Below are 27,434 nucleotides of genomic sequence, written 5' to 3'. Positions count from 1 at the left end.
GAAATACCTATTCTAAGACTAGCAATCTTCCTAGCTTTGTCTCCATAGCCTATATGAAACTTTAATGAGTCGTCGTTCTTTAGCAGTTTTTGAACATAACTGAGATAAGAAGACTTGAAGTGTGAGGTGTCATGTGTGTATGAAACCTGAATTAATGGCAATTGGAAAATGCCACAGTGTCTGCTTTTTGCTTTTTTGGATACACTTTACAGTATTTCATACATGCTGTGCAGTGCAAGAGTGGACCAGTGATAAAGTTTACTACACTAAGTAAATTTATGGTAGAGCAGCTGCTTTGAGGTAAGTTGTACCTGAGCTTGTTACTGAGGTTAAGTTCTTACCCTTTGGCAGTGTAAAGTAAGAAAAAATTTGCCAACTTACCTTGCACTGAAGAGAGAGCTGTTTCAATGTACCTGACATTTACACCAGGGTAAGAGCCCATACCTGGTTGGCTCTGTGTGACACCCTGCAAGTACATAGTCTAACTTATCATGCAGTAGCTTGTGCATATGCCCTTACCTTGAAAGACTCCATGTGACCTTCATGAAAAAGTCAGGCTGTTTAAAATGCTTGCCACACGTCAAGAATTTATCCTGGCTACTGTTGTTAAATGATGTATTAAGTTACATTAATAACTTTTGCTCTGCCAAACACTTATTGAAATTTGTCTTTGCTTCCCTGCATGCTTCCATCCATCATGGTGACAGACTTTTTCAGGAAGCAGCCTGAGGTTTTACAGGAGGAAAAAACACTTTTGCAGGAACTTAAAAATGGTACTTGCCGTAAGCTGTTTACTGCATAAATAACTCAACTGCTGCTTTAAATAAAAAGCCTATTTTTTATCTTTACAAAGCTGCCAACTAAGTTCTTCTGTGCCTCTCCTTATTAACACCTCACAGTGATACTTAATCATGGATAAATAGCCTTCTGGCCTAGCTCACAACTCACTTACTTTTAGGCTGATATGCAGGATTGTAAGTGTTGAAATTCCAACAATAAAAATGTTGTTTGGCTCCTTTTGCCATTCTTTGAATACCTTCCAGTACTGTCCTTAAAATAGTTTGAGATGAACCAAAAATAGATGTTGCAATTGACAGATGCACTTTGGATTAGCTCTTGCAGAAGAACAATAAGATTCATAACACTACTTAGTTTGATTTAAAAGCAGCTGCTGTTTAGACATTGTTGCAGAGGTGAAAGAAGGACAAGTCTTAAAAAGGATATTTCTTCTCTTGGGGCTGGGATGAATTTCCTCCTCTTTCTTTTGCAGAAATTATTTTTATAGGTGAAGTAATTTTCATGAGAAGTCTATTGTTTTATTGTTCCGTCTTTCATCCCCATCGTCAAGCCCTTACAGCACTGATTTCAAGCTGTGAGTCATTGATAGGGAAAATTTGTCTGCAGTCATTCTAGTTCCTAGCAGAACTTTACACCGTACAGTTTGGCACAGTGGTTAATCTCTGTTACAGGAAAATACAACACTGAGAGAAGATGAGTCAGGCTTGAGGTTGATTGGCAGAGTTGTTGAAGAAACTTGTACACAGCACCTGCCCACGCTATTCCTGGACCTCTCCGTTGCTGGTGGTGTCATTCCATGAGCATTAGATTCCCTCATTAAAATAAAAAGTAGCAGAGGGCAGCAGAGGAAAGTCTTCAGCTCTGATCTCTGCCAGTGTTTCGGCAACGCCTGTGGTTTTGGCACCAAGACAACAGTATCACTCTGGAGGACATCAACAAAATCACAGTGACAACTGTGGCAGTATTGGCTGTTTGCCGATGTGAATATAGCATCTTACACCCTTGGCATGTGGTTGTTACAAACACCATTTTCATCTGCCATTACCTAGTCTAATTTCAGGCCAGTGAAGAAACACTAACTGAAAATACAGTCCTCTAGTTTTAAGGCCCTGTATTTCTTGAAAGCCAAGAGATTGTATATTATTAAATATATTACATATTTGCAGCTATAGCATACTCCATTTTAAGGGGGAAAACTGTCAGTATGAAGGACTTTGTGTCTAGAAGAGTATCCAGTGAAGGATTTCTCCTAATGACCTTACATGCTCTTGAACTTTGAAATCCTTATGCCTGAGCAGAGGAGTAGCAGTTGGCTCTACACCCATTATATTTAAGCAGCCCCATCCAATGCACTTTAAGATAATTCACACCAGTAATTCTGGCAGACCATGATATTCCCTAAGTGTCTAGAGTAGGAACCAGATCTCCATATTCCAAATAAGAGGATGAAATGATAAGATTTTGCTTTGCTTTCTTTACTGATCCAGTTCAAATCCTGCTTTAATGTCCAAATGTCTGGGGTTACTTTATCCCCTTCTTGCATACCACAGAGGATTGCTGCACAGTTTAGGATGTTGGGAGCTTTTGTTCAGCAGAATGCAGAACAATGGAAATGTGGTTTAGGATGGAGGAGTACAGAGCTGCTCTTCGGATGAATTAGCACAATACCAAAACACACAGTGTGGGTCATAATACTAAAATACCAGTCTCTGTGTTCGTTTGGATTATCATATAGGATTTGTTCCAAGCTTTTAATATTAGATTGTTTATTTTTCTGCTACATGTGCAGGGAATTGAAGAGCTGCTTAAAATGTTAGTCTGTAGAACCTTCATGCTCAAGACATTATAAAAACATTCATTTGTTTTAAGCCTACAAGAGAAGTGATTGCTTAGTAGTTTAACTAAAACTCATTGTGAATTATTATTCTTATACCTTACTCAGTAGAACATTTGTTTGAATTAGCAGTGGTTTGTTTTCCACTTTTCTTGCGAGTGGAGATGTTAGTTGGCGTACTTGATCCCAAGCTGCATTCCATGCTCCATTTCTTTCTCAGAATTCCTTAAAACACAAGGATAACATGGATTAAAACAGAACTGTAACCATTGAACGTAGTGTAGAGAATCCCTTTTTACACATAGGAGTTTTAAACAAGAGCTTAAGCAATTGTAATGGACCTTAAAGGATTGTTTTACAGCCTCCCATGTCTTAAATAATTGCATTGTTAATTGTGAATAAAAAATAGTTTTGATTTTTACAATAAGTGGTGAAATACATTTTGCCATCAGGAAAGAGATTAAAAAGTCATTCACTCAGCCACCTTAAATGAACATGTTTGTTTAAACCTTTAGGAATCTCAGTAGGTAGATTCTTTGCTGATACGGAGAGATTAACATGAGAATGTCGTTGTAGTGAAAATGATCGTTTCTTGTCCTCTTTCTAAACAAATGACCGAAGATTTCTTCCTTTCTCATTTTTTTCTCCAGCTTTCATATTCACTTTTGTGATTGATCTCACCTCAAGTAATTAACCATGAACACATTACTATTTTAATTAACTCCCTTACTCAAAAGATGAGTATAAATTCTATTTAATGATTCTCAGTGGGAATCTTCTTTCAACTTTTCTTCTCCCTTTAGTATAAGCATATCAGTGTTATTTCTCAAAGGTAGTGAGTATTATTAGCTTCATTCTACAGGAGCAGAAACATTCAGAATGAAATTTGTCCATGGTTGCACATTGATGAGGTGTTGCACTGGGGATATGTTTTGATGTTTGCTGTTCTAATGGCAGTGGTTTGCTACTCCTCTTTTTGCTGATCCTGGGAGTTGAGTCTTCAGATGCAGCTTGAAAACTTAATCAAGCCACTTATTAAAGTCTTACACAAGTAGAAGTTCGTAGAACTTCAGCATCAATAAAAAGCCTCCACTCCTGATTTCTCTAACAGTATTAAATGCTGGCAAAACACTGTCTTTTGATCAGTATGGTGTTTGTGTGTCTTGTGTAGTGCAGACTGAATGACCAATTCCGTTTGTGGTGGAGGATCAAACACTCAGAATGCTTCCACAGAAAAACTGCTCTGAAGCTTCTTTGTGACTGTTCAATTCTTGCTCAGACCAAGCCATCATAAAAATGGAAAATTTCAGCACACTAAGGACTACATGTATAGTCCTCTACTGAAAGAAAGAAGTGGTAGCTACCACTTTGCTCTATCCCTTTATTGAGACTAAATGTCAAACTTTGGCATGCCAGCATTGTTCAGAATGAGGGAACTCCTCTGCAAGTGTGGGAATTTTCTATCCATCTGCCCACCCACTACTTTGCGTCATGGAGCCTACCCAGGAGGGTGTTCAATTGTGATCATAATGCTGCATTGAGGACAGATCGCTGTGGGACCACAATCATTGGTTTTATTCACATAGCTGGCAAAAGATTGTTATATGATTGCAGCTGTCAGTCATCACTGGTGTGGGACAGCACTTGAGCCACTGATCTAGCAGGGAGATGCATTTAATTCCTTTACCAGGCCACTGAGATAGAGTCTTCTGGTTGTCTTTTTCAGTACTGTGCTAGCAGTGTCATATAAGTCTGTTGAATAGTCATTATGTTTACAAAGAATTGGATTTACATTTAGTAAGAGTTATATATGTATGTATATTACAGAATCATAGAATAGTTTGGGTTGGAAGGGACCTTTAAAGACCATCTAGTCCAACCGCCCTGCAGTGAGCAGGGACATCATCAACTAGACCAGGTTGCTCAGAGCCCCGTCCAACCTGACCTTGAATGATTCCAAGGATGGGGCATCTACCACCTCTCTGGGCAACCTGTGCCGGTGTTTCACCACCCTCATTATAAAAAATTTCTTCCTTAGATCTGGTCTAAATATACCCTCTTTTAGTTAAAAACCATTACCCCTTGTCTTATTGCAACAGGCCCTGCTAAAAAGTCTGTCCCCATCTTTCTTATAAGCCCCCTTGAAGTACTGGAAGGCTGCAATAAGGTCTCCCCAGAGCTCCCCATTCTCTTCTCCAGGCTGAACAGCCCTAAGTCTCTCAGCCTGTCGTCGTAGGAGAGGTGTTCCATCCCTCAGACCATTTTTGAGGCCCTCCTCTGGACACTCTCCAACAGGTCCATGTCTTTCCTGTGCTGAGGGCTCCAGAGCTGGACGCAGGACTCAGGTGGGGTCTCACCAGAGTGGAGTCAAGGGGCAGAATCACTTCCTTCGACCTGCTGGCCATGCTTCTTTTGATGCAGCCCAGGACACAATTGGCCTTCTGGGTTGCCAGCGCACATTGCTGGGTCATGTCCAGCTTTTCATCCACCAGTACCCCCAAGTCCTTCTCAGCAGGGCTGCTCTCAATCCCTTTGTCCCTCAGCCTGTACTGATACCAGGAGTTGCCCTGACTCAGGTGCAGGACCCTGCATTTGGCCTTGTGGAGCCTCATGAGGTTCACACGGGTCCATTCCTTGAGCTTGTCCAGGTCCCTCTGGATGGCATCCTGTCCCTCAGGCGTGTCAACCACACCACTCAGCTTGGTGTCATCTGCAAATTTGCTGAGGGTGCACTCGATCCCACTGTCTGTGTCATTGAGGAAGTTCTTTAAGAGTACTGGTGCCAATACGGATGCCTGAGGGACACCACTCATCACCGATCTCCATCTGGACACTGAGCCCTTGACCACTACCCACTGGATGTGATCATCCAACCAATTCTTCATCCACCAAATAGTCCACCCATCAAAACCCTGTCTGTCCAACGTAGAGAAAGATGTTGTGAGGGACTGTGTCAAAGGCCTTATAGAAGTCCACACAGACGACATCGGTAGCTCTTCCCTTGTCCACCGATGTGATCACTCCATCATAGAAGGCCACTGAGTTGGTCAGGTGGGACTTGCCCTTGGTGAAGCCATGCTCTCTCGAATCACCTCCCTGTCCTCCATGTGCCTTAGCATAGCTTCTAGGAGGATCTGTTCCCTGATCTTCCCAGGCACAGAGGTGAGGCTGACAGGTTGGTAGTTCCCAGGGTCCTTCTTGCCACCTTTTTTAAAAATGGCTGCAATGTTTCCCTTTTTCCAGTCTCCAGGGACTTCACCTGACTGCCAGGACTTTTCAAATATCATGGAGAGTGGCTTGGCAACTACATCAGCCAATTCCCTCAGGACTCTGGGATGCATCTCATGATGTCCCATAGACTTGTGCATGTTCAGCTTGCTCAGGTGGTCTCAAACCTGATCTTCTCTTTCAGTGGGAGGGACTTTGCTCCTCCAGTTCCCATCTTGCAGTTCCTCCCCTCGAGAGGTGGGGGAAGAGAAGTGAAGACTGAGGCAAAGACTTTGTTGGGTACCTCAGCCTTCTCCTCATTTATTGTTACCAGTTTGCCAGTCTTGCTCATCAAGAGGGGTGCACTTTCTTTGACCTTCCTTTTCTGGCTGACATACCTGTAGAAGCCCTTCTTATTATTCTTTGCATCCTTTGCCAAGTTCAGCTCTAGCTGCAACCTCATCCTCACACAACTGGGCAGCATCCCTGTACTCATCCCAGGATATGTGTCCCTGCTTCCACTGCCTGTGCATTTCCTTCTTGCCCTTTAGTTTGACCAGCAGGTCTCAACTCAGCCATGCCCACCTCTTCCCCTCCTTTCCTGGTTTCTTACAACTGGGGATCGAGCGCTCTTGCGCTCTATGGAAAGCATCCTTAAAGATCTGCCAGCTCTGTTCTGCTCTCTTGTCCCCGAGGGCAGTTTCCCAGGGACTCCTGTTGACTAACTCCCTGAAGACTTGGAATTTTGCTTTCCTAGTTTCCTTTCATAATAAGTTATGAGCAGTTCAGTTTGTACTAGGGAAATAATTTTTACTAAATTGAAATGGCGGGTTTTGGAGAATTCAAAGATTTATCTTTTATCACTGTTCTGTGCACAGTCAAACCTCTTAAAAATATGTTGGTGTTGCTGGATGCTTTCAAATGGCATAGTCTCCATTTATACCAAACACCGAAAAAAATGCACTAGCAGCATGTAAGGCAGAGCTAAAAAGGGTTCTTACTCAGTAGCTTTTTATCAAGACAGGTTTGGTTTTGATTGGCTGGGGGCGGCGAGTCTGAAATTGTCATTCACTGTAGAAGAGATAGGACAAATTAAACACAAAATGCCTCGATAAGTATCCAGAGATGCAGTTGTCAACTTGTGTACGTGGAACACTCATATGAGTGGGATCATTCAATGTAAGATCACAAGTAGTAAAAATTTAAAAATTATGAAATCCTGGCATTCTGAAAGAATGTTTTTTCCGAGGAAATGGAAGGGAGGTAGCAGTTCGACCTCCACCCAGAAACAGTTCAGTCACTAATTATATGAGTTGTTTTCTGTGGGCTTATGTCTGCCTATGATCCAGTACAAATTCATCAGTGTGCAATTTTATTAAGGGTAATCTAGTTTGCATGTTCATTTAGCGGTTGATTTGATTTTATCAACACTACCCAGAGGTACTGATAGAATATCATCTTTCCTTAGATTAATTATTTCTGCTCTGTCCTTGTGACATCTCCCAGGAAATTTATGGGACAAGGGAAGCCTCCTAGAAATACCATTATTATTCATAGCAACTAGTTTTTCAACTGTGTAGATGAATGATATCAAGAAATAGATTATTTCCTTAGTTCTGGCTTGCTGTACTCAGAGACAGGGAAAAATTCATACATAAATTCTCCTTGACAGCTCCCTGAACTGCTTGCTTTTCAGCCAATTTGTCAATTATTTTTTAAGGTAATAGTGCACAGTGATCACTGCTAACGGCTGAAAATAGACAATACGCAGAAAATCTTCAAAGCATGATGGTAGAATGCCTAAAAGGAACCTATTACCATTAAGAACATCCCTACTTTTTATTCCACTTATTGGTGTTTTTTGAACTGATAGCACTCACTGAAGTTCACTTGAGATGATTAGACATTTGAGCTGTTGAGTGTTGCTATTAGCAGTTAAGTTCCTTATGACTGATACAAATTTGTTGAATTTTGCTGTCTTATTCACATTTTGCCCAAGAAAGAAAAGATTGCTGCAAGCAGTCCTGAGTCTTACGGCATAAAACGCCCCCAGTATTACAGGGATGCATCAGCACACTTCGTGGTGTTCCTTTTAAGAAGTACCTTAAATCTTGTTATGATGCCTGTCTGGAAATTACACCATCAAGTGAAATTTTTCCTGGGTTGCTGTGTACTGGTTTTGGTTTCATTTTTTCCCTAAGTATTGCTACAACAGTGTCACAAAAGCTTATTCTCATCATTCCCTTCTACTTCCTCCTACTCAATAGGTGTATTTTCTTCTAAGATAGCACCCCAGGTATTTTCTAGAACTAGTTTATCCTTGACCATTCTCAAGGGTTTTTTTCTTCTGCTGCCATTTTTGGGTTTTTTAATATAATTAAGGGTGGGGTTAATATGATTGTATTGTAGATTAATATGATTGTAGGGGCACAAACGGGTAACTTTAAATTCAAGCTTAAATCCCAGAAATTAAATTATTTGTAGCTATAATTTGAGTGAGAAACTGCACGTGGAAGTGCTTCACAATACTTTTAAATGACCTCTTTATTTCAGTAAGTTGTTCAGAATAAATATTCACAGGATGAGTGATCTGGGACTGATTTTGAAACATGCATTGTCCAGTGTAAATGATCTCTGTTTCTTTTCAAACCAAAGAGTAGGAATGAACAATATCAGCTATTTTTTTCAATATTGTATTGAAATATTCTGTAATGCAGAATTTTTGTAGGTGTTTAGTGATTTATAGCACCTCTGGTTTTGGGTAGCCAGTGTGACATCTATAAACAGGGTATGATTCTCTAAGGAAGAGAGAGCAGAGTGCTCTGAAATTGTCCAGCTATTGAAAGTCATAAATAAAGCTTCTTGGCAATGTAAGTGGAATATGTGGGTCCCGTTGGGGCTTTGACACAAGCTGGGTACTTAACATCACCAGTGTGAAGATTGAAGTTGTTCTGTGCAAGAATTGTTGGATACAGGTTTACAGGTGAAATTTGAGCACCCTGATCCATGTAGATGCCTCTGCATTAGGGAGAAAAACCAACAGGGGTTTTGTCATCTTTTTGAAGCTTGTGAAAGCTCAACAGCGAAGCAAGTTTTGAGCAAGATGGAATCAGAAACAGAGAAGCTGAATTAGCCAGTTACTGTTTGAGCGAACATATCTCTTTCTCAGTATGTTGAATTAGATGTGTATACCTACCACAGCGTAAAACCGTAAATAAGAATAGTTATTGTGGAGTAGCTTGCATGAGGTAAGTTCTTTCCCTTGCTTACTGTCGTGGTTGAACCCCAGCCGGCAACCAAGCCCCACGCAGCCGCTCGCTCATTCCCCCCTGGTGGGGCGGGGGAGAGAATCGGAAGGGTAAAAGTGAGAAAACTCATGGGTTGAGATCGAGACAATTTAATAGGGAAAGCAAAAGCCGCGCAGACCAGCAAAGCAAAACAAGGAATTCATTCACCACTCCCCATGGGCAGGCAGGTGTTCAGCCATCTCCAGGGAAGCAGGGCTCCGTCACGCGTAATGGTTACTTGGGAAGACAGACGCCATCACTCCAAACATCCCCCCTTCCTTCTTCTTCCCCCCAAGTTTATATTGCTGAGCATGACATCGTACGGTATGGAATATCCCTTTGGTGGGTTGGGGTCAGCTGTCCCGGCTGTGTTCCTTCCCAGCTTCTTGTGCACCACCAGCCTTCTTGCTGGTGGGGTGGTGTGAGGAGCAGAAGAGGCCTTGGCTCTGTGTAAGCACTGCTCAACAATAATGAAAACATCTCTGTGTTATCAACCCTGTTTCCAACACAAATCCAAAACATAGGCCCACAGTAGCTACTATGAAGAAAATTAACTCTATCCCAGCCAAAACCAGCACACTTACCCCATGGTAAGTTGCCTCTACATTTTTATTCTTACAGCATTTTTCATTACAACTTGAACTGACTTCCACCATGGTAAAGATGAGTGGTGTTTGCTTTCTAATGCCTACACACTACTACAGTGAGTAGTCTCCTGTCAGAGCAGTTTTCTCAATGAAATAAAGCTTAATTTTATGAAAGAAATTGCACTAGCAAGCAGCTGTTACTTACGTTTTTATTTATAACAGTGTGCTACTTCAACTGAGACAGCCCTTTGCTTATCTCATGCTATATTACTTCATAGTAATACATTTCTTGAATGTGTAAGCACAGAGGTAATTCAAGAAAGAGACTGTAACTTTGTCCCTGGGACTTTTTTCTGTTTAACATGACTACAATGTGTATTTAATTCAAAAGGTACATATTTTCTGATACCTGGTTTTCTTTAAGGCAAATTGATGAAAGAAAAGGAATAACTGTACATGGCAGATACTAATTACTCTGCTGCAGGAAGCTCAGAAATCACGCTGTAAGGGGCAGAGGATAAACATTTAGAGAAGAGACAAGAAGTCTTTCAGGTTGCAAAAGTGGAGTAGAGGGGTCTCAGTGGATGCCATTTGCCACTAAAGGTTTATGTACAGGGAATGCTGCTTTTTATCTAATCTAGAAAAGTGTGATTTAAAGCAATTTCTGCCATTGGTCCTGCAGGATTTCTGAACTTTCAAATGTATTTCTCTCTTGCCTTTCCCTCCCTCCTCCCACCACCCTGTGAGATACCTCCCTGTAGTCGTTTGCAGCTAGGCAGCCAAACTTAGTAAGGAGGCATTTCTTCTAAAAGATCATCTCCTGGCACTTCGCCTCTGTCAGCACGAGGCTGCTTTTTGTCCCAGTGGGTGGGTGGTGAAACAATTTCTTCTAAAAGGTTTCTTGATTATTTTCATAGTGCTTTTGCAGATGTCTATAGTGGGTGTTCTTTCTGGGTTTTACCTGCATGAATTTTTACTGTACTGAGTTACTTTGGCCTGTTTCCAGTTCTGTATTAAGCAAGCTTTGCAACCCATACAGCATTGCTTTGAAGCTAATTTAAGATGCATAAAGAAGATTGATGAGGATTCCCCTCCGAAGAAAGGAAACCTCAGATCCCATGGATTTGCTGTGTAGTGGTAATAGTTCTCTGTTACTTCTCCTGACTTCTTGTTCATCCTATATATCGGAATACAAAAACTGGTGGTTAGTAAGAGCTGCTCTTACAGGTGGCTGTTGGCTGGCTGCCAGCACTGTCCGTGGGGCCACTGGTGGTCTTATAGTTGGGTCCATGCCACTGGTGCAATAAATAGGACATTTTGCTTGTGATGTGCTATGTAGTCTTTAGCCCCAGACTAGTATCATGTTTTTTGTAATGTCAGAGGTGATGAGGTGATGAGCGGGCTGTGGGGAGGTGGTGTGCACAGCAGTGCATGATTCTGTTGTTTGAATCGATGAGATTTCTGCCCTGACATCTCAAGGAGAGGATTTCTCCCTGCCTGCCAATGCTGAAGCGTTCAGACTTGCTGGTGTGAAGGCAGGGTCTTTGCAACTTGCCTTCCTGGAGCACTGAGTAGCAGCTCTGAGCACTTGTCAGTGGGATGTGTTGCTGTATAGCATTGTTCAGCCTCAGATGTCATTATCTCTGTACTTAAATACAGGTTTGAACACCTTGATGCCACCGTCTTGTGTAAGAAAACTTTCTTCAGGGACTACTCACATAAGTATACTCCCCCAGTCATCTTTCAAAGATAGTTGTATGGGATTTTTAAACTGGTGAGCCTTTCACAAAGCATTTGCGACGTTCGTGAAAATGTCAGTGGCGTTAAGTAATTTGCTATGAATTCCTTAATTTCCCAAATCTCAAAACACAACTGTTGGTTTAAGTGTGATGAGAAATCTTCATTTCACACTTAATGAAGTGAGTATTTTACGTGAAACTGGATGCTTGAAACGCAGTTCCAGGGAATAAAACCCGAAGTAGTCGTTCCCTTTGATCGGCTGCTCAACTCAGCCATGTGTGCTTCACTCATACCTGTGTCTGCTGGGACTCAAGGAGATACTGTACTCCTCTGGCGCTGCCTGTAACTTTGTGGTGGCCACTCATGGAATCACAGCAGCCGCATGTGAGGGCAGCCGCTCTTAATTTAGAAGCAGAAAACAATTGCTAAACTTCACAAATTGCTACATCCTGTATTTGTTTCAAATGAAAAGGGATTCTCTCAGTAAAACTATATAGAAGACAATGGAACAAAACTAATTTTAAACACATAGTTGTGGTGTTATTAAACCTAAATTACTGAACATGCATTTTTAATAAGGAGTATTCCAGCATGATTCATGTGCCTTTTTAGTTGCTTTTTGTAAAACACTTTGGCATTTTGCACAATGGATGTCAGTCTGATGACAAGTGTAACTCTTACCTGGTTTTGATCAACCACACAAAGACATGGAAAGAATTGATATCTCTGGTATGTAGTACCTAATCTTGAAAGAGAGGTTGGGAGAGACGTGTTTAGAATCACTAGTGGCTTTCTAAGAGTAAGTAGCCTACTGTGACTTAGGGGGTGTTTTCAAGTCCCAAAAGTCAAAGTTTCTTTTCATATGTAAAATTGATGTATTATCTGCCTGAAACAATTCTTCCTGAAAAGCCAAACTAATCACTTTTTAATTGGATTTTAATTCATTTTGCCATTAATGAACAAGTCACAAAAATTATAAAAGGTTTCTAGACGTTCAGATATTGTTCACAGCTTAAAAATACAGGCATTAGACCTGTTTATATAAGATCATTTTTTTATTCTGTTTTTTACAGCAGTATTTCAAAACCTGTGTTAAATCTTACTTTTATAAGGTTAATTTTAAATCTGTACAAGTTTGAGGTGGGTTTTTGGTTAGAAGAATTTTTGGTTTTGTAAAAGTAAGATGGTTTCAGGTGTACATGCAGTTTTTTCCCCAAACAATTGTAATTACGTACATCTTTTACTCCATTATATAAACCGAAAACATTTCTGAAAGGGAGAAAAAGTGAAACTGGATACTCATAAATTGCTGAGTTTTTAATTTTTAAAAATGGAATCTTCTATTCAATTTCAGTACTTTTAGGTATTTTTACTTATGTGGCACAATGCGAGTATTCAGGCAGATTAGTTTTATTTCTTTATTTGTTGTGGTGATTGTATCACTTCCTTTAATATTCAAAGATACTGATTTCATATTTACTTACAAGAGAAGTACATAGTGGATGATTGCCAAAATTATCTTTAGTTCTCTGTGTAAGTCTCAATGTCTGGCTATATTATCTTGATGGACAAATGAAAGAAAAACTTTGTCTTCAACCTCTCTCTTTCAACTACTTAATTTTGCCTCCTGGTGACTTGAGATGGAGAGAACGCTTCTTGTGTCTGCAGTGCTGGCTAATTGTTCCCTCTTCCCAAAGTGAAGATTCACCTAACATAAATACTGCACATTTAAAGCAAGTAATAATTAGGAGGACAGAGACCTCTCCAGAAGTGAATGTACAGAACTTTTTTATCCCGCTTAATTCCTAAGTAAATTTACATATCCTATCACACAGCCATTAACTGTATTTACTTGTAAAACTTACTCTGTAAACTGTCTTGGAAGTAAACTTGCATTGTCTTTTTTAGGTGAAAATGGAGTGTAAGTGGCTTTCAAAATGTTAAGTTAAAAAAAAAACAGAGACAAAAAACACCACTCTATAAATATATATGTATGTACTAAAGAAGAATAGCTAAGGTTGTTGTCTGTGTAGCTTATATAGCTTAATCTTCACGTAGTTTATAGTAGTGAGTGATTGTGTGAACAGTGTTGCTTTCTCCCTGGGTCATAATAAGAAGAATAGGGGCTATAAATTTACGCCTCAGGTTCCGTCATCTGAATTGAAAGCGATTCTTTCTGGCACCAAGACTCCTCTGCTGTGTGACGGACCGGGACATTGGTGTGAGCTGAAGTGAGCTACAGCTATTTGAGAGCTGCTGTACTGCCCCAGCGGTATGCTCCTAGAATAGCATGAAGGGCTGCATGCAGCAGGAGTGCCCTGTCGACCACACAGCATTGCTGGTGCATTCCTAGAAGCTGAAAATATTTATTTTTGGCATGTCTCTCCTTGAACGGTGAGTTTCAGCATTCATAATAATATGTCTGAAGCATTGTTCTCCATCCTTTTCCCTCCAAAATCTGTTTGCTAATTTGTCCTCTTCTTATATGTGCTAATGGCTTTAGTAACGCGAGTCTTTATTTGAAAAGATATGAGCAATGAGTAATATAATGTGACCAGTAAAAGTGGATCACTCCTATCTGTGATAAAGCAGAAAACGGTAGTACCCTTTTATGAGCATTTACTCCTGTAAAAGCTGACAGCTTCTAAAATTAGGCCTGAAATACCATCTTGGGAAATTCTTCTTTTTAGGGCTTGCCCTTTCCAGGTTACCTTAATCTTTGAGATAGAAGCATGTCCCTTTATTGGTTACATGAATAAACCATTGGACTTGCTTCAGAGATAACACCTAATTTAAAGGTGAGATTGAATCAGTTGTTGAAAATAGTCTATTTGGAGAAGCTTAAATAGCTTCACATAACTCGGCGTCTCACTGAATTGATTTCTACTCCTCTCTCGTTTGTTCATCTCGGAGGGAGAGGTAATCATTATTTTAGCAAAGATAGGAGTGAAAACTCTTAAATTGCAAATGTCACCTTGACACACATTTTTTTTTGTTGAGTTTTCATTTAATGGTATGTTGCTTAATCTTAACTGATGATGATAAAAGCCTTACCAAAGTCAGTTTTCAGACAGTTGTTTAAAAAAAAAAAAAAAAGCCCCTTGTTCAGAAAGAAGCAGTAAAATTAGTGGCATCCTTTAATCATCAGGAAAGCACTAGCCAACAGCAGTAAGTTGCTGGAAACGTAGGAGGGCCAGGTGCTCACTTCGTGTGAATTGCCAGCAACAAGTGGAGTTGATGGATGGCATTTTAGAGAGGAGTCTCTCTGGAAATGCTCAGCACAAGCCTCAGCAGTTCTGTCAATCAGATATTTTATTTGTTTATAGTGTTCAGCTAAATACTTAAAATGAAAATCCTTTGTATTCTACTGCAGTGAGTTCTGATGAGCGCTTTGTCAGTAAAGATATAGTTGGAAATAGTGATTTCATCTGTGTAGAAATGCCTTCAGGCTTTTGTTCTGAATTTTTCCATCTCCTGGGAGCTGTGAAATACTGAATTTTATCTGGAATATGTCTACAGGTTTTGGTGAAGCTTTCAGAGATAGATGTGGTTTCATTTGAAATTTTTTGCATTTCCTTAGAAATTATTAAAATGAAATGTGATTATTTTGTTTTCAACATGCCACGTGGATTTACATGTTTTGCATTACAAGCAATGCTCAGAATAAATGTGTTGCACAGGTTCATATTACAGTTGGGGTTCATGTGTTATAAAAATAGAGCCTGTTGATCGTGTGCTTTGTAAATAGGTCTATTTCCTCTAAAAACACGAAAGTTGTAAACATGCAACAAAATATTAAGAATGTCATTCTACATTTACTACTTCTTTTTTCTCATTAGACTAGAAGCTGCAAATAATGATGCTAAAACCAAAGCAATGAAAAGTAGTCAATCAGAACTTTACGACAAGCAGTAAACTCCGTTCACACCCACGTGGTTTCACTTGACTGGCAAACTAAGACGTTGCATCCTAAATTAGAGCATGCAGGCAGGTACATGCATCAAAAGAGCAAGATATGGGAACTGTGTTAAGAAATTGCAGTCTGTGTTTGTGTACATGGAATTCAACTTTTAAGTTCACACAGTGCTGTGGCAGTAATAGAAAGACATATGAAGGCATGTGCTACGGGAATACTTGGTGCTTGATTTCCTGAAAGCCAGCAGGTAGTTCAGTTGTCTTGCTGGATGGGTTTGGAGGTTCTGCAGCATTAGGGCTCCTGCTTCTAGCTGCTAGGTAGTGCCTGAAAATGCACCGAGCGCTACGGCAGTTTCTGTCATGGCTTATGTTACCATCCTGATGGGGTGAAGTGGTCGTTGAGACAAGTTGGAAAGACTGGGCAGCGTTTAGTCCGCTTTTGCTGGATACAGACTTGCTTTGGTGAATTCATGCTGCAGGTACAAGTGTTGAGTAGTCAGCTTTTTGCTGTTTTCACAAGGCTTAGGAAGAAACAGCATTTTCAGCTATCCAAAGTTTACTCTCTTGAATCTAATCTGGTGTGTGGAGTGACACCATGTGAAATGTTAATAATGCCAGTGTATTAATACTAAAGCCAAAATGCTGTGACTTTTTAGATATCTCTGGCCTTCTGCTTGTGATTAAATGAATGTTTTTACAAGTAAAGACTGATGCATCAACTGATATAAAGGAATTCTCTGTGATTTCAGTGGTACAAGACAAGATCTTCAGAGAGTTTTACAGATCTATTTGGTAGTAACATAGCGCTCTGTTCTTTTTCTCTTGTCTTAGGTTTTCTACCCTAGCAAAGATGGTACTAAGATCCCAATGTTTATTATTCACAAGAAAGGAATTAAATTGGATGGTTCTCATCCTGCCTTCTTGTATGGATATGGAGGCTTCAACATATCAATTACACCGAGCTACAGGTAAGCAGGGCAATTTTTACCTTCTTCTGAAGTATCTGGCATTAACAACCAGATTTGCTTGCTCAGGATTTGAATGCTCAGGGGTCTGGAGCACAAGTCTTATGAGGAGTGGCTGAGGGAACTGGGGTTGTTTAGTCTGGAGAAGAGGAGGCTGAGGGGAGACCTTATCGCTCTCTACAACTACCTGAAAAGGGGTTGTGGCAACGTGGGTGTTGGTCTCTTCTCCCAAGTAACTAGTGATAGGGCGAGAGGAAATGGCCTCAAGTTGCGCCAGGAGAGATTTAGACTAGATGTTAGGAGAAATTTCTTCACCAAGAGGGTGGTCAAGCATTGGAACAGGCTGCCCGGAGAGGTGGTGGAGTCTCCGTCTCTGGAAGTGTTCAAAAAACGTGTGGATGTGGCGCTTCAGGACATGGTTTAGGGGACACGGTGGCACTGGATTAATGGTTGGACTTGATGATCTTGAAGGTCCTTTCCAACCTTAGTGTGTTGGGATCACCCTGCATGGCTTGACCTTAAGGAGAAGGAGCTGTGGCATTGATCTGCATGGCTCGACCTTAAGGAGAAGGAGCTGTGGCACTGAGAAGCTGGTAAACAGCTGGATATCTGCACAGCTCGGCCTTGAGGAGAAGGAGCTGTGATAAACAACTAAGAAGAAGCGAGGAAAACAGGAACACCTGCAAGCAACAATCCTGACTGTGTGAGGGGCGCGTGGACAGCGCGTGATATTTTGTATATAGCCAATTGCAATAGTGTGTGTAACAAGTTGTAACCAATCATGAGTGTGTGCGCAGTGACTAAGCGAAAATTATGATATATATTGGAGTCAGACAAGACAATAAACGGCTTCGGAATATAACTCTCATAGAGTTGTGAAGTCCATCCTTCTCCCGCATTAGTGATTCTGTGATTCTGTGATTTTGCCCAAGGTCACAAAACAAATGTCAGAGAAGAGCTGTGCTCTTCTGAGGTTTACAGCAGGAACCCTGTCCTTTGGGTTACACCTTAAGCTCCTCCTGCTTTGTCACTGAGCTCAACAGAAAAACATATGGACATATTACATTAAGCAAGGATTTGAGCCCTTTGCTGAACTTATAATATAGGAAGGTTTTTTTTTCAACTTATACAATTACCTGTGTCCAAATATTATAGCAAATAGAATATTTGTTTAAATTAATGTAAATTACTTAAATTTAGCTGTATTTTTGTATTATACTTTTGAGGAGAAGTAAAATCCTACTGTGTTCCCATATAAGCCAGAAAAAGGAAAGATGATTCTGTCTTGAGATGCACATGACACAGGCTCTGCATATGCAAAGCAATGCATTATAAACCAAAAATGCTGTGTGAAAAACAGGATTTGTAGCCCTCAAAAGCCATAAGCTTTATTGAATTGATGATCTCTTTAAAGAAAAGGCTTCTTTCTTCAGCAAGGGAATTTGAATAGACTTACCAAGAGGCAGTGATTGTCTGTAATATGTAAGAAATGCTCCTAGGCAAGGCAGGGGAAAACAGAAATGCAAAGGACTGAATGGAGAGCAGTTTTTCAGATAGTAGAAGAGCAGCTCACCAACAAAAAAATAACCTATTGTGAAACCATCCTATTAAGTTCAGTTGCTACCAGTTTTGCTGTAGAGTCAACACACTTCAAGAAATCCTTTGTAGTGCTCGCTCTTCCAGGTCACTGTGATTGTATTTCTAAAGAGCATTTACAGTTTCTTGTCCTTTCTAGCAAATACCTTGTCTACCAATGGACCTTCCATCTTGTGTTCTATGATTATTTGAAAGTTTTTTGTCTGCCTTGTAAAGCTACATTTTTAATTTCCTTTGGTTTTTGAGAGACACAATGATATAACCAGAGTAGTTTTTAAATTCCTTTTTAGATTAGGCTTAAGCATTGATTTATTACAATTTATGGTAGATGCCAAAAACTGTGATAAAACTTATCATGTTTTCTTTTTTAAAGTAAATATTATGTATCTATTGAACTAAGATAAAATTTCACGTACTACAGAACTGACACAAGCTGGCTGCTGGCAAAAAGGAGAAGGTAGTGCCTCCTTCCACCTCCCATTCATTAGCCCTGGTGCTTGCTGCAACCTTTGCTAAGCTGATTTACCTCACAAGAATGGCAGAAAACTATCCCAGCAAAAAGGAGTGGGTGGTTTTCTGCCATTTTGGAAAGTTAAAAATTGATTCTTCTAAGAGTCCAGCAAATGGCAGCAGGCAACAGGAAGGTGCAGCTGACAGTCAGAAAAGAGGAAGATGGGAGCAGTGACCTATGTTTTCCTGAACCCTATGAAACCTTTATTATGCCATTTATAAAATAAGAATATGAATCTGTAACAGTCCCGTAAAAGTAAATGCACAGAGAATTATCAGCTATCTCCAGATCAAAATACATTATCTCACTGACAGTGTAAATGAAACATGATTGGCAGACCTCCCTCCTCATTTTCTCCCTGCAGTATCAGTGCATCCCTTCTCAGCCTTTCTCTTTCTAAAATAAAAATAAGAAAGGCCAAAGCCTTCAAATGCATCTTTGTGGTTAATAACCTGAGAATTGGGTACTCTGTGAGGAAATGTGTTCCAAAAGTAGGCAGGCAAGATCAGGGAAAGGAAATGGTAATAGAGAATTTACACCAGAAAGGCAGGACGTCCAGCTCCCCCTTTACCTGGCAAATTCAAGTAACGTTTGACTACATCCCTGTTACTACATACTGCGGTATTCCACAAGGAGTTCCCAGGTCCAAGTGCTGCTCCAGCCACAGCCCAACACCATGATTTGGTCATTTTTTTTGTAGATGACCACAGGCACTAGTGCTAGAAAGCAGCCACAGGATGGTCAAGGCTGAGGGTTGACACATAGTTCACTTGATCCTGAGCTGAGACGTAGCTATGGATATGCAACCGAGTAGTAGGCTGCTTACCTTTAAACAAACAAATAAACAAAAGAGTTCCTGGATGAATATTCCTGATTTCTAATTTGAACTTAAGGCTCTTAAAATTTTCATAGAGCACTCCATCTTCTCCTTTCCAGTGGTTCGTTTTTGTCCTGTATTTCTTCAAGGTAGTACAATGTTTTCTCACTGGTATTTCGCACCCGTTAACGTGAGCCAGCTCTCTGGATTGGGGGGTTTATTTCTGCTTAATTCAGAAAGTGACATCGCTCTTCATTTTTTCTCCAGCACAAAAAATGAAAGTAAAATCTTTTTCACTGAAAGCAGTAGAAACAACCAACAGGTTAGAGGATCCAGAAATAACAATGAGAATGATAGGCCAAAGTCATTAAGTCAGTTACAGTAGTGGTTTATTTTTGAGTGCAAGCATGCATCTTTTATATGCTCCTCTGGACTGAAGAGCTGCATTTGGTAGCATTTGAAGCACGGTGCCCACTAGACACTCTCGTTAATTATACAGCCTGCATGGCGAGTGCAAGTGAAAACTGATGGAAGTGAGACCAGTGGCTTGGCAGAGCTGCTGGGGAAACGCCGTTGCACACTCACCACTAATGCTTCACGTTCAGCTAATTACCCTGCAGGAACCAGTGTGTTTCCCTTCGCTGTTCGGTATGTGCCCGTGTGGGTACAGGAGAAGCAATTTCTAGTCCATCCGGGAATAGGTCTGACTGTGAAGCAGACTGTGAAATTGCACTTCACTGCTACAGGGCCAGGTTGTACCAAGCCTTTAAGCAAAGAGGTGGTGCAGGGAGAGACTGTAAGCCCACAGAAAGGTCAGGCAACATAACAGCCACCAGTGCAGAGTGCAAGATTACTCTTTTCAGTTAACTTCCTTACCACTCCTGTTCCACAAAAGCCAAGAAAGCAACCAAGTTCAGTGACTCAGGATGTTTTTTCCCCATCACCAGTGCACTAGCCTGCATTTCTCTCAAGAGGAAAGCTGCAACTGTCAGCTGTAATACCTGATGACAGATCAGTCATTCTGGGAAGGCATGCTTGCTCCTCGAAGCACAGCTCCTTGCGTGCAAAAAAGCAATACCTGTTTTCTGATTTGTGTGTTATGCTCCTTAAGAAGAGTGGGAGGGTCAGGAAGGAGCTCTCCAGGGAAAAGAACTCTCCTCCCTCCACTGTCTCCTGCCTGACTCTGTTACCCTTTTCTTTACTCTTTCTCTATCCTGCTCCCAAGGGGAGAAGGAAAAGCAGGGCTGATGAGAAAAAGGCTACAGAGACTGTTAGGAAGAGCAGGGAGCCAGGCTTTCCTGTGCAGAATGAGACATTTCGTAGGCATTTAGGGTGACTGGGCAGTTTGCTGTGACTCAGACACCAAGTTGACTTGAAATCAAATCTGGAAGCAAGAACCCACCTGGAAGAACACAGGAGGCAGTAGCAGGGTTGTGTATGAAAGGGTTTGCTGACTGATCACTTGGAATTTTCACTTTTTTAAAAAGGTTAGTGAGTCCCAATTATATATTAATAAAACCTGTTTCCTTGAATTTAAAAGACACTTTGAGAAAGTTTGTTTCAAGCTCTAGGCACATCTTCCTCAAAGTATTGGTCAAGTTAGGGTCCTGACTCATTTTACTACTGACCATACTGGAATGGCTATTAATTCATAGTCATTGGCAGTGACATTACTAGATGTATATGTTGAGGTATATAGGGTAATGTTTTCAGAAGTGCCTAAATCCCAGTAGTATTGCTGAGAGTGAGCACAGATTTACTAAGCCTTACTTATAATTCGTGCAATATAATGATTGTTACCAAACTCTGGACTTTATCCCATTGAGGGTCTGTGCGGCAGGAAAGTTGCTTTCTTGTAAGAAATGGGGACTAGCTTCCTATAATATGAGTACTGCATATCCTGTGAGATCTTAAGTCACTTAGACCCCTCCAAAAATTATCATCAAGGTACCATCTCTGTTAGAGGAGTTCATGGACAGGATAGGAGCACTCAATAGTTTGGTTTTGCATTGCTCACAGATTCTTTGCTGGTTAAATATGCTGATCCCTCGGATGGGCACAGTTTCTTTCAGCAGATGGAAAAAGATGGACTCTGTTTGGGAATTTTTTAATTTTTAAATATTCTCAGGTGATATATTTGGTTAGCAAACTCATGCCTTACCTGCAATTCTTATACTTGCTACCTTTGATTTCTAGGAGATCAAGTAAGTTTGGACCAAAAAGGTTGTATTGATTTTGTTTGGTACAGAGACAGGGAAAAGAAGTGCAGAGTATTCTGTGAGATTTTGTGGCTCTAACATGCCAAAAATCAAGAAGCCACAATCTCATTAGGCAACCTGCTGTCAGGCTACTCCACATTAGTTGTGTAGCAGCCTGTCGAAATTAGGCATCCTGGAGTTTGACAGAGTAATACTCTCTGACCTTTGCAGTGTGCTTATAGAACATCAGTCTTGCATCTGATCAGCGTGTCACAGCAACCTAAGGAAAATACAATTCACAGTGATGGACTTCAGAATTGATTTTACAGAAGTAGAGATAATTCATGCCTCCCGAGCCATCTGATGGCCACAGATAACCAGCCTAGGTGGAAAGTTTTTCCTTTGATGGGTTATGAAAATACAGAAATCTCTTATCGGTCATCCTTCTGCTTTTTTTTTTTCCCCCCTTAATCTTTGGTATATGCTCTCAAGAACAAGTGACAGTACATAGATAATTGTTTTGGCAGGTATGATACTATGTCCACATGAGAGACACTGTAGGACTACCATCTTTCAAGACATTTCTGATAAGCAGCAGGGGGACTTAAGGGTAAAAAGGCCCAGTCCTTGCTCTTGTGGTTGAATAGGATTAATTTCTGAAGGCAGTGGTTTCTTGCATGAACAAAGATTTCAAGTAAATAAGAAATTTAAACCTACTAGAGGAAAAAAAAGACTTGTTGGGATTAAACTGTAATATTTTACTGGTCTCCTTGGCATATGTGTGGTGTGCCATCTGGAGCTTCTACTATGTTAAGCTACTGCCTCAACAGATCAGAAATCTATTTCTCTTCTTAATTGTTAAATATAATTTAAATTACTTCAATCCATTTTCAAAAGATAGCAATAGCTTTGGTACCTTTTCAATTTGACATTTAAAAAAAAAGTTACTGTAGCTTTCAGTCAGGTTCTAGAGATACTAAGGAAGGCAGAACTTGTAATTTTGTTTTTTATTTTTTGTTTTGTATTTAGCAATGCAAGTGGAAAATAAATAAGAAAGGTATTGGCCAGAACTTGACTGCAGACCCTGGCACAAAACAATGGCAGAAGCAGAGTTTTTCTTTGCAAACACAGTTTTATTAAGGTCAAAAAAAAAAAAAAAAGTTAAGCAAAAAATGAAAATACCTGCTTATAAACAAAGACCAAGTGCTGATCTTAAGTCTTAATTCTTTGTTTTCTTCATTTGGGCTGAACCTTCCCTTCCTCTCTGAAAAAGCGCAGAGCCCACAAAAGAGGAACACTTCAGAAAGCCATGTGAGTCCAGTGGTACTGCATAGCTTTAGTCCCCGCACTGAAGGCTTTGAAGATGATAAAAAAATGGTGATGTGTTCTGGGGGGTTCTTCTGTTAGGCAGAACCACTGGCCACTCTCCTCTGAAGTGCAGCACTAAAGAAAGAAGGGACCAGCACTGGTTGCTCTCCAGAGGCTGCAGCGTGTTTCATTTCCATGGATAACCATTGAAAAAAAGCCCGGCTACTGAGGTTTGCCATCAAGGGGGACTTCATTCACAGTTTCATCACCGATACTGGGGGAGATCTTTCCCTCAAAGTATTTTTGTAAAAGTGATAGGATATAAGCAGTTGGAAATGAAAAAATAATCCTCTATCTATTTGCTTTTTCAGTGTGTCAAGACTTATTTTTGTGCGACACCTAGGGGGTGTTCTAGCGGTGGCCAACATCAGGGGCGGTGGTGAATATGGAGAGACCTGGCACAAAGGTAAATCAGTCCAAGTAAAGTAGCAAAACTGCAGGCTTACCAATGAAAATGACAACACTTTCTCTCGCTCCCTCTTCCATACTCACATCTCCTTTTGCCTTTTACCTATTCTGTAGAAAAGTACATTTTTTCCTTACTGATATGTGAGATCTGTGTGACATGCAGTGTTATCTGATGGTTTTCAATGGAATGTTTTAATTTTTGTAGTCTACTTAAAAATAGTTTTGCAAGAAAATTATTGTGGGTTTGTTTTTTTTTTTTTAAGTAAGATCAAGTCTTTAGGCAAATGCAGCTATTTATCTTGAAATGATTTTCCAAAAAATGTCTGTCAGTATTGCAGGAGACTGGTCTTGCTTTCATGTACTCCTTTAATTATTTGCAGGTGCAAACAATTCTAGATCTCCAAGACAACAGCACTGACTCTCCTGGTATCACACAGACAAAAAAAAAAAAAACCCACAAAAAAAAACCCCAAACATTTGCAGAACCTTGCAGAAGGTGTGAACTTTTGAGTTCTGAATGTGACTTTTCCAGATTTTTTTTGCATAATTTATGAATAGACCCCTTTTTTAATACTTAGTGAATGTGATTGAAGTTCATATGAAAACAACCAGTTCCACAAGTGCAGACATGCCATCCTCTACACACTCTCTTAGGGGAGTCCAATTTCTTGTAGTCAGGCATTTGACCTTTTGGGTTTTTTTAAGTTGGTATTTATGCTGCAGGGAAACCAAGTCATTCACTACAAAATCCTGTCAGTATCTTTTCTCCTTTTCTTAGTTCCTTTGATGTATTTCTCTCCATGTTTTTCCCATCCAATCCTTGTTTTAATCCTTTGAATGTCTTTGTCAACTTGCTTTATTGTTGGCAACTTTCTGCATCCTTTCACCAGAGGAAAATGCTGGACAAAGTCCTACTCATCTATGTAACATACCCATCATTATTTCATGGTGATGCCGTGTTCACATCTCAAGAATCTGGTGGATAAGTTGCTGGAGATGTTGTCAGCAAGGCAAATGCACCAAAACAGCAGTGTTTACAATGCAGCGGTTTGCAATGGGAGTAATCCATAATAACTTTTTATCAAACAAAATGGTATTTCCATATCATTATGTGTTGGTTTTACCATTTCACCTGCAGTAACTTTTTGTCTGGGTCATTTCCTCACAATTGAGTTAAATATGTAATGGTTTCATAAATAGAAGCTATATATGCTTGCAGATACAGGATATTATTGCTAAAGATGAAGTATCCTTCATTAATTTTAATTTGACAATTTGTTTGTAATAGGTTTTAATAAAATTTCTCTTAATATGTTAATGCTTCTTTGGTCCACCTATTTCCTGCTTAATTTGACACAATTTTTTTTTGCAGTTGCATAATAAGATATGCAGCTGTTCTTTGTTAATTCTAGTAGCAACTACAGAAGTCTGTTTTCTTACGTTTAATTGTATAAATAGGATTCTGACCTTACACCAGACCAAAACTTTGAGCAAAGAGTAAGATTTATTTCTCCTTTATTGCCACACATTTGAAGATGTTTTTGTTGTCCCAGTACGTCTCTCTTCAATGGTCTTGTTAATATGAGAACGATGTGTATTTGTTAAAAAATTAAAAATTTACTGGTCCCAGTTCTACAAGATCTGTATGACTAAATGTCAGAGTTACCTTACCAAACTTTTCCAAAATAGAAATGAAGTATCCAGTGTAAACTGGGTGTCTAGGATCACTGGACGGACAATGGAGATAGACGCACCTCCAGATTATAGCTCATCTCACTTATTTTAGGGTAGAATTAATTGTCCTGGAGGTTCCTGGACCATAGTGGGAACCTTAGGCAATTAGCTTAGAATAAGTATCCAGCTTTTAAACAAAGTGGAAGGAACTGGATTTCCACTTCTGCATCCGCTGAGCCGCTCTTACTTGGCTGGACCACAGCCTTTGCTACAGGAATATGAGGATTTTCTTCCTAGTTCCCATTATCTTACTAGCATTTAATTGCCTGAAAGAACATACCAGGTCTTAAGGTAGGATAACCTTTGAAGAGAAGCCAGTTTCAATCTCTTGCCAAACAAGCATCTGAAGCAGTAAGATTATGAGATTTGGTCAACTGCAAGTTCTCTAGGTTGATATTCTTCTGTTCAAATAGTTGGAAGATTGTAGGGCAAAACCATCCTTTTCTTTCTCTGTCCCACCCTGCATAATTTTTTGTTTGAGAACTGGAAGTCTTATCAATAATGTCATCTGGACCTACATTTTTCAGTCATGATTTATTCCTCATATATATCTGATCATGTTTGGAATTTTGTTCAACAGGATGGCAGTATCTTAAGCATTTCCATATTTATAGTCAATTTATAAAATTTCAACCCAAGATGCAACTCTGAAGTCCCTTTTTGACCATATGTGTATATCATCTGATTTGAAAACAATTAATGGAAAAAAAAGTAAATTACCAGCCACATACTCTTATGTCCAGGAAATTGGAAGTGCTTATTTTTTGTAGCTTATTTTATAAGTTGAAGCTGTATTGCCTTAAGAAACTGTCACTGAGTTTAATGCTGTTAAAGTCCCATTAGATCAAATCTCAAGTGGATTGGTTGTGGTCATTTTGTATATATTTTGCAATATAAAGCTTTTAGCTTTAATTTTACTGGTTAGGAACTCAAGCAGGCACTCATTCCATGGTATAGGTATGTATTATTCAGAGCTTCTGAAAGCATTAGAGATATCGACAGAACCATCTTATACCCTTTCTGTGTTGAAAGAATCTTTCATTTTTGCTGTCTTTCTGATCTGCATCAGTTATTAAAATGTTCATGAAACTGGAATTGTTCCCAGGTATTTTTGCACACATGTTTTTCTGAAGAGATGGTATCAAATGGATTTTATGGCATCAACTGATTTGTTTTGTTTGTGTGCTAGGTGGTATCTTGGCCAACAAACAAAATTGCTTTGATGACTTTCAGTGTGCTGCCAAATACCTCATCAAGGAAGGCTACACATCCCCAAAGAAGTTGACTATTAATGGAGGCTCAAATGGGGGCCTCTTAGTTGGTAAGAATTGCTCATATATTTCCTGTGTTTGGTGCTGGGTTTATCAAAATAACGAGACAAAAAATTGAGAGATCTGCTTTTCAAAAGTTGCCAGAATGTCAGTGCATTAATATATACCAGGTGTTAAATATATACAATTGTACTTCATTTGCTGTTTGCGTAGGACATCAAGATTCCGCAGCCTCTAGCAAAGGCTGACTATTAAAAGCCATACGTAAAATTACTGTCTTGTATAGTAGAGCTAACCCACTGGTAGAATCACACAGTAAGTAAGAATGCTTTAAAAAGCATTTGAGTTTTGATTTCTCTTTAAGGATAACCATAAAAAAATAATTGCTGAATAACCAGAAATCTGTTAATGTAGCATGAGGAAACTTGGTGTGGTCTGTAGCATAAGCCAGAATCCCATGTCCTGCAGTCCTTCATCAGAGTTTCTCGTTCACTCTTTCTGTAGTCTTACATTCTTGTTCTTAGAGGGCAAATGAGAACATGACAGTTCCGCTTTTGAAACCTTTGTACAGGGACACGTAACAATTTGACTCTTACTTTCACTGTGTAGTTAAAACTTGACCACAAACAAAATCATGAATGCCTCTGGTGAGAAATGTAAAATACAAGTACAGCTACTTGAAAAAGTCATGAGCTTTTGAGGGACTGTGTAAATGTAGCACTTCGTTACAAATGCATCTTGATCACATATAATTCACTGCTGTGTTCTTCAATTCAAAGAAATTAATAGCCTCTTAAACAGAAAAGCTTGTCACAAAAAGGTCTTATAGTCTAAGCAGTATTTAAAGAGCTACAAAATCTATTTCTCATTAAACCCCTGTATCTGAAAGTAGTAGAAGAAATAGGGAGGTGTTTTTGTTCAATTTTGAAAGGAGAAGGAAACACAAATTAATAGTATTGGAGTTTGTTTGTATTTTTTTAAACAGCATGAAAGGCATGTGACTGGCAGAGTTGAGCTACTCACGTGAGAAGAAAGGAAAAGAATTCAAGTTCATAAACCACTGATTTATAGAAAATGAGCAGATTACTAGGCCCACTCTTTGTTTGCTCTTCTTTTTATATTCCTCCCTCCTTATCTGCTGCTGAATACTGGCTCTATTGATTTTATTTTATTTTTCAGTGAAGTAGTATCCAGCATA

At 39.7% G+C, this 27,434-nt stretch overlaps 1 protein-coding gene across 1 annotated transcript in view; it reads left to right on the top strand.

Annotated features, from left to right (window-relative positions):
• The window catches only part of PREP (prolyl endopeptidase), a gene marked incomplete at its 3' end in the record, with an annotated part of 111,990 nt that overhangs the window by 77,572 nt on the left and 6,984 nt on the right, over positions 1 to 27,434 (top strand). Inside the window, exons 11-13 of the mRNA XM_081998392.1 lie at positions 16,200 to 16,336; positions 23,135 to 23,229; positions 26,155 to 26,286. Of these exons, the coding sequence (XP_081854518.1) occupies positions 16,200 to 16,336; positions 23,135 to 23,229; positions 26,155 to 26,286 (364 nt within the window). The remainder of the gene's footprint in view (positions 1 to 16,199; positions 16,337 to 23,134; positions 23,230 to 26,154; positions 26,287 to 27,434) is intronic.

The sequence above is a fragment of the Phaethon aethereus genome, assembly GCF_964289735.1.
Source record: "Phaethon aethereus genome assembly, chromosome: 3".
In the NCBI taxonomy this organism is placed as follows: Eukaryota; Metazoa; Chordata; class Aves; order Phaethontiformes; family Phaethontidae; genus Phaethon; species Phaethon aethereus.
The sequence above is the reverse complement of the archived record's forward strand: the minus strand, read 5'-3'. Positions and strand labels throughout refer to the sequence as shown.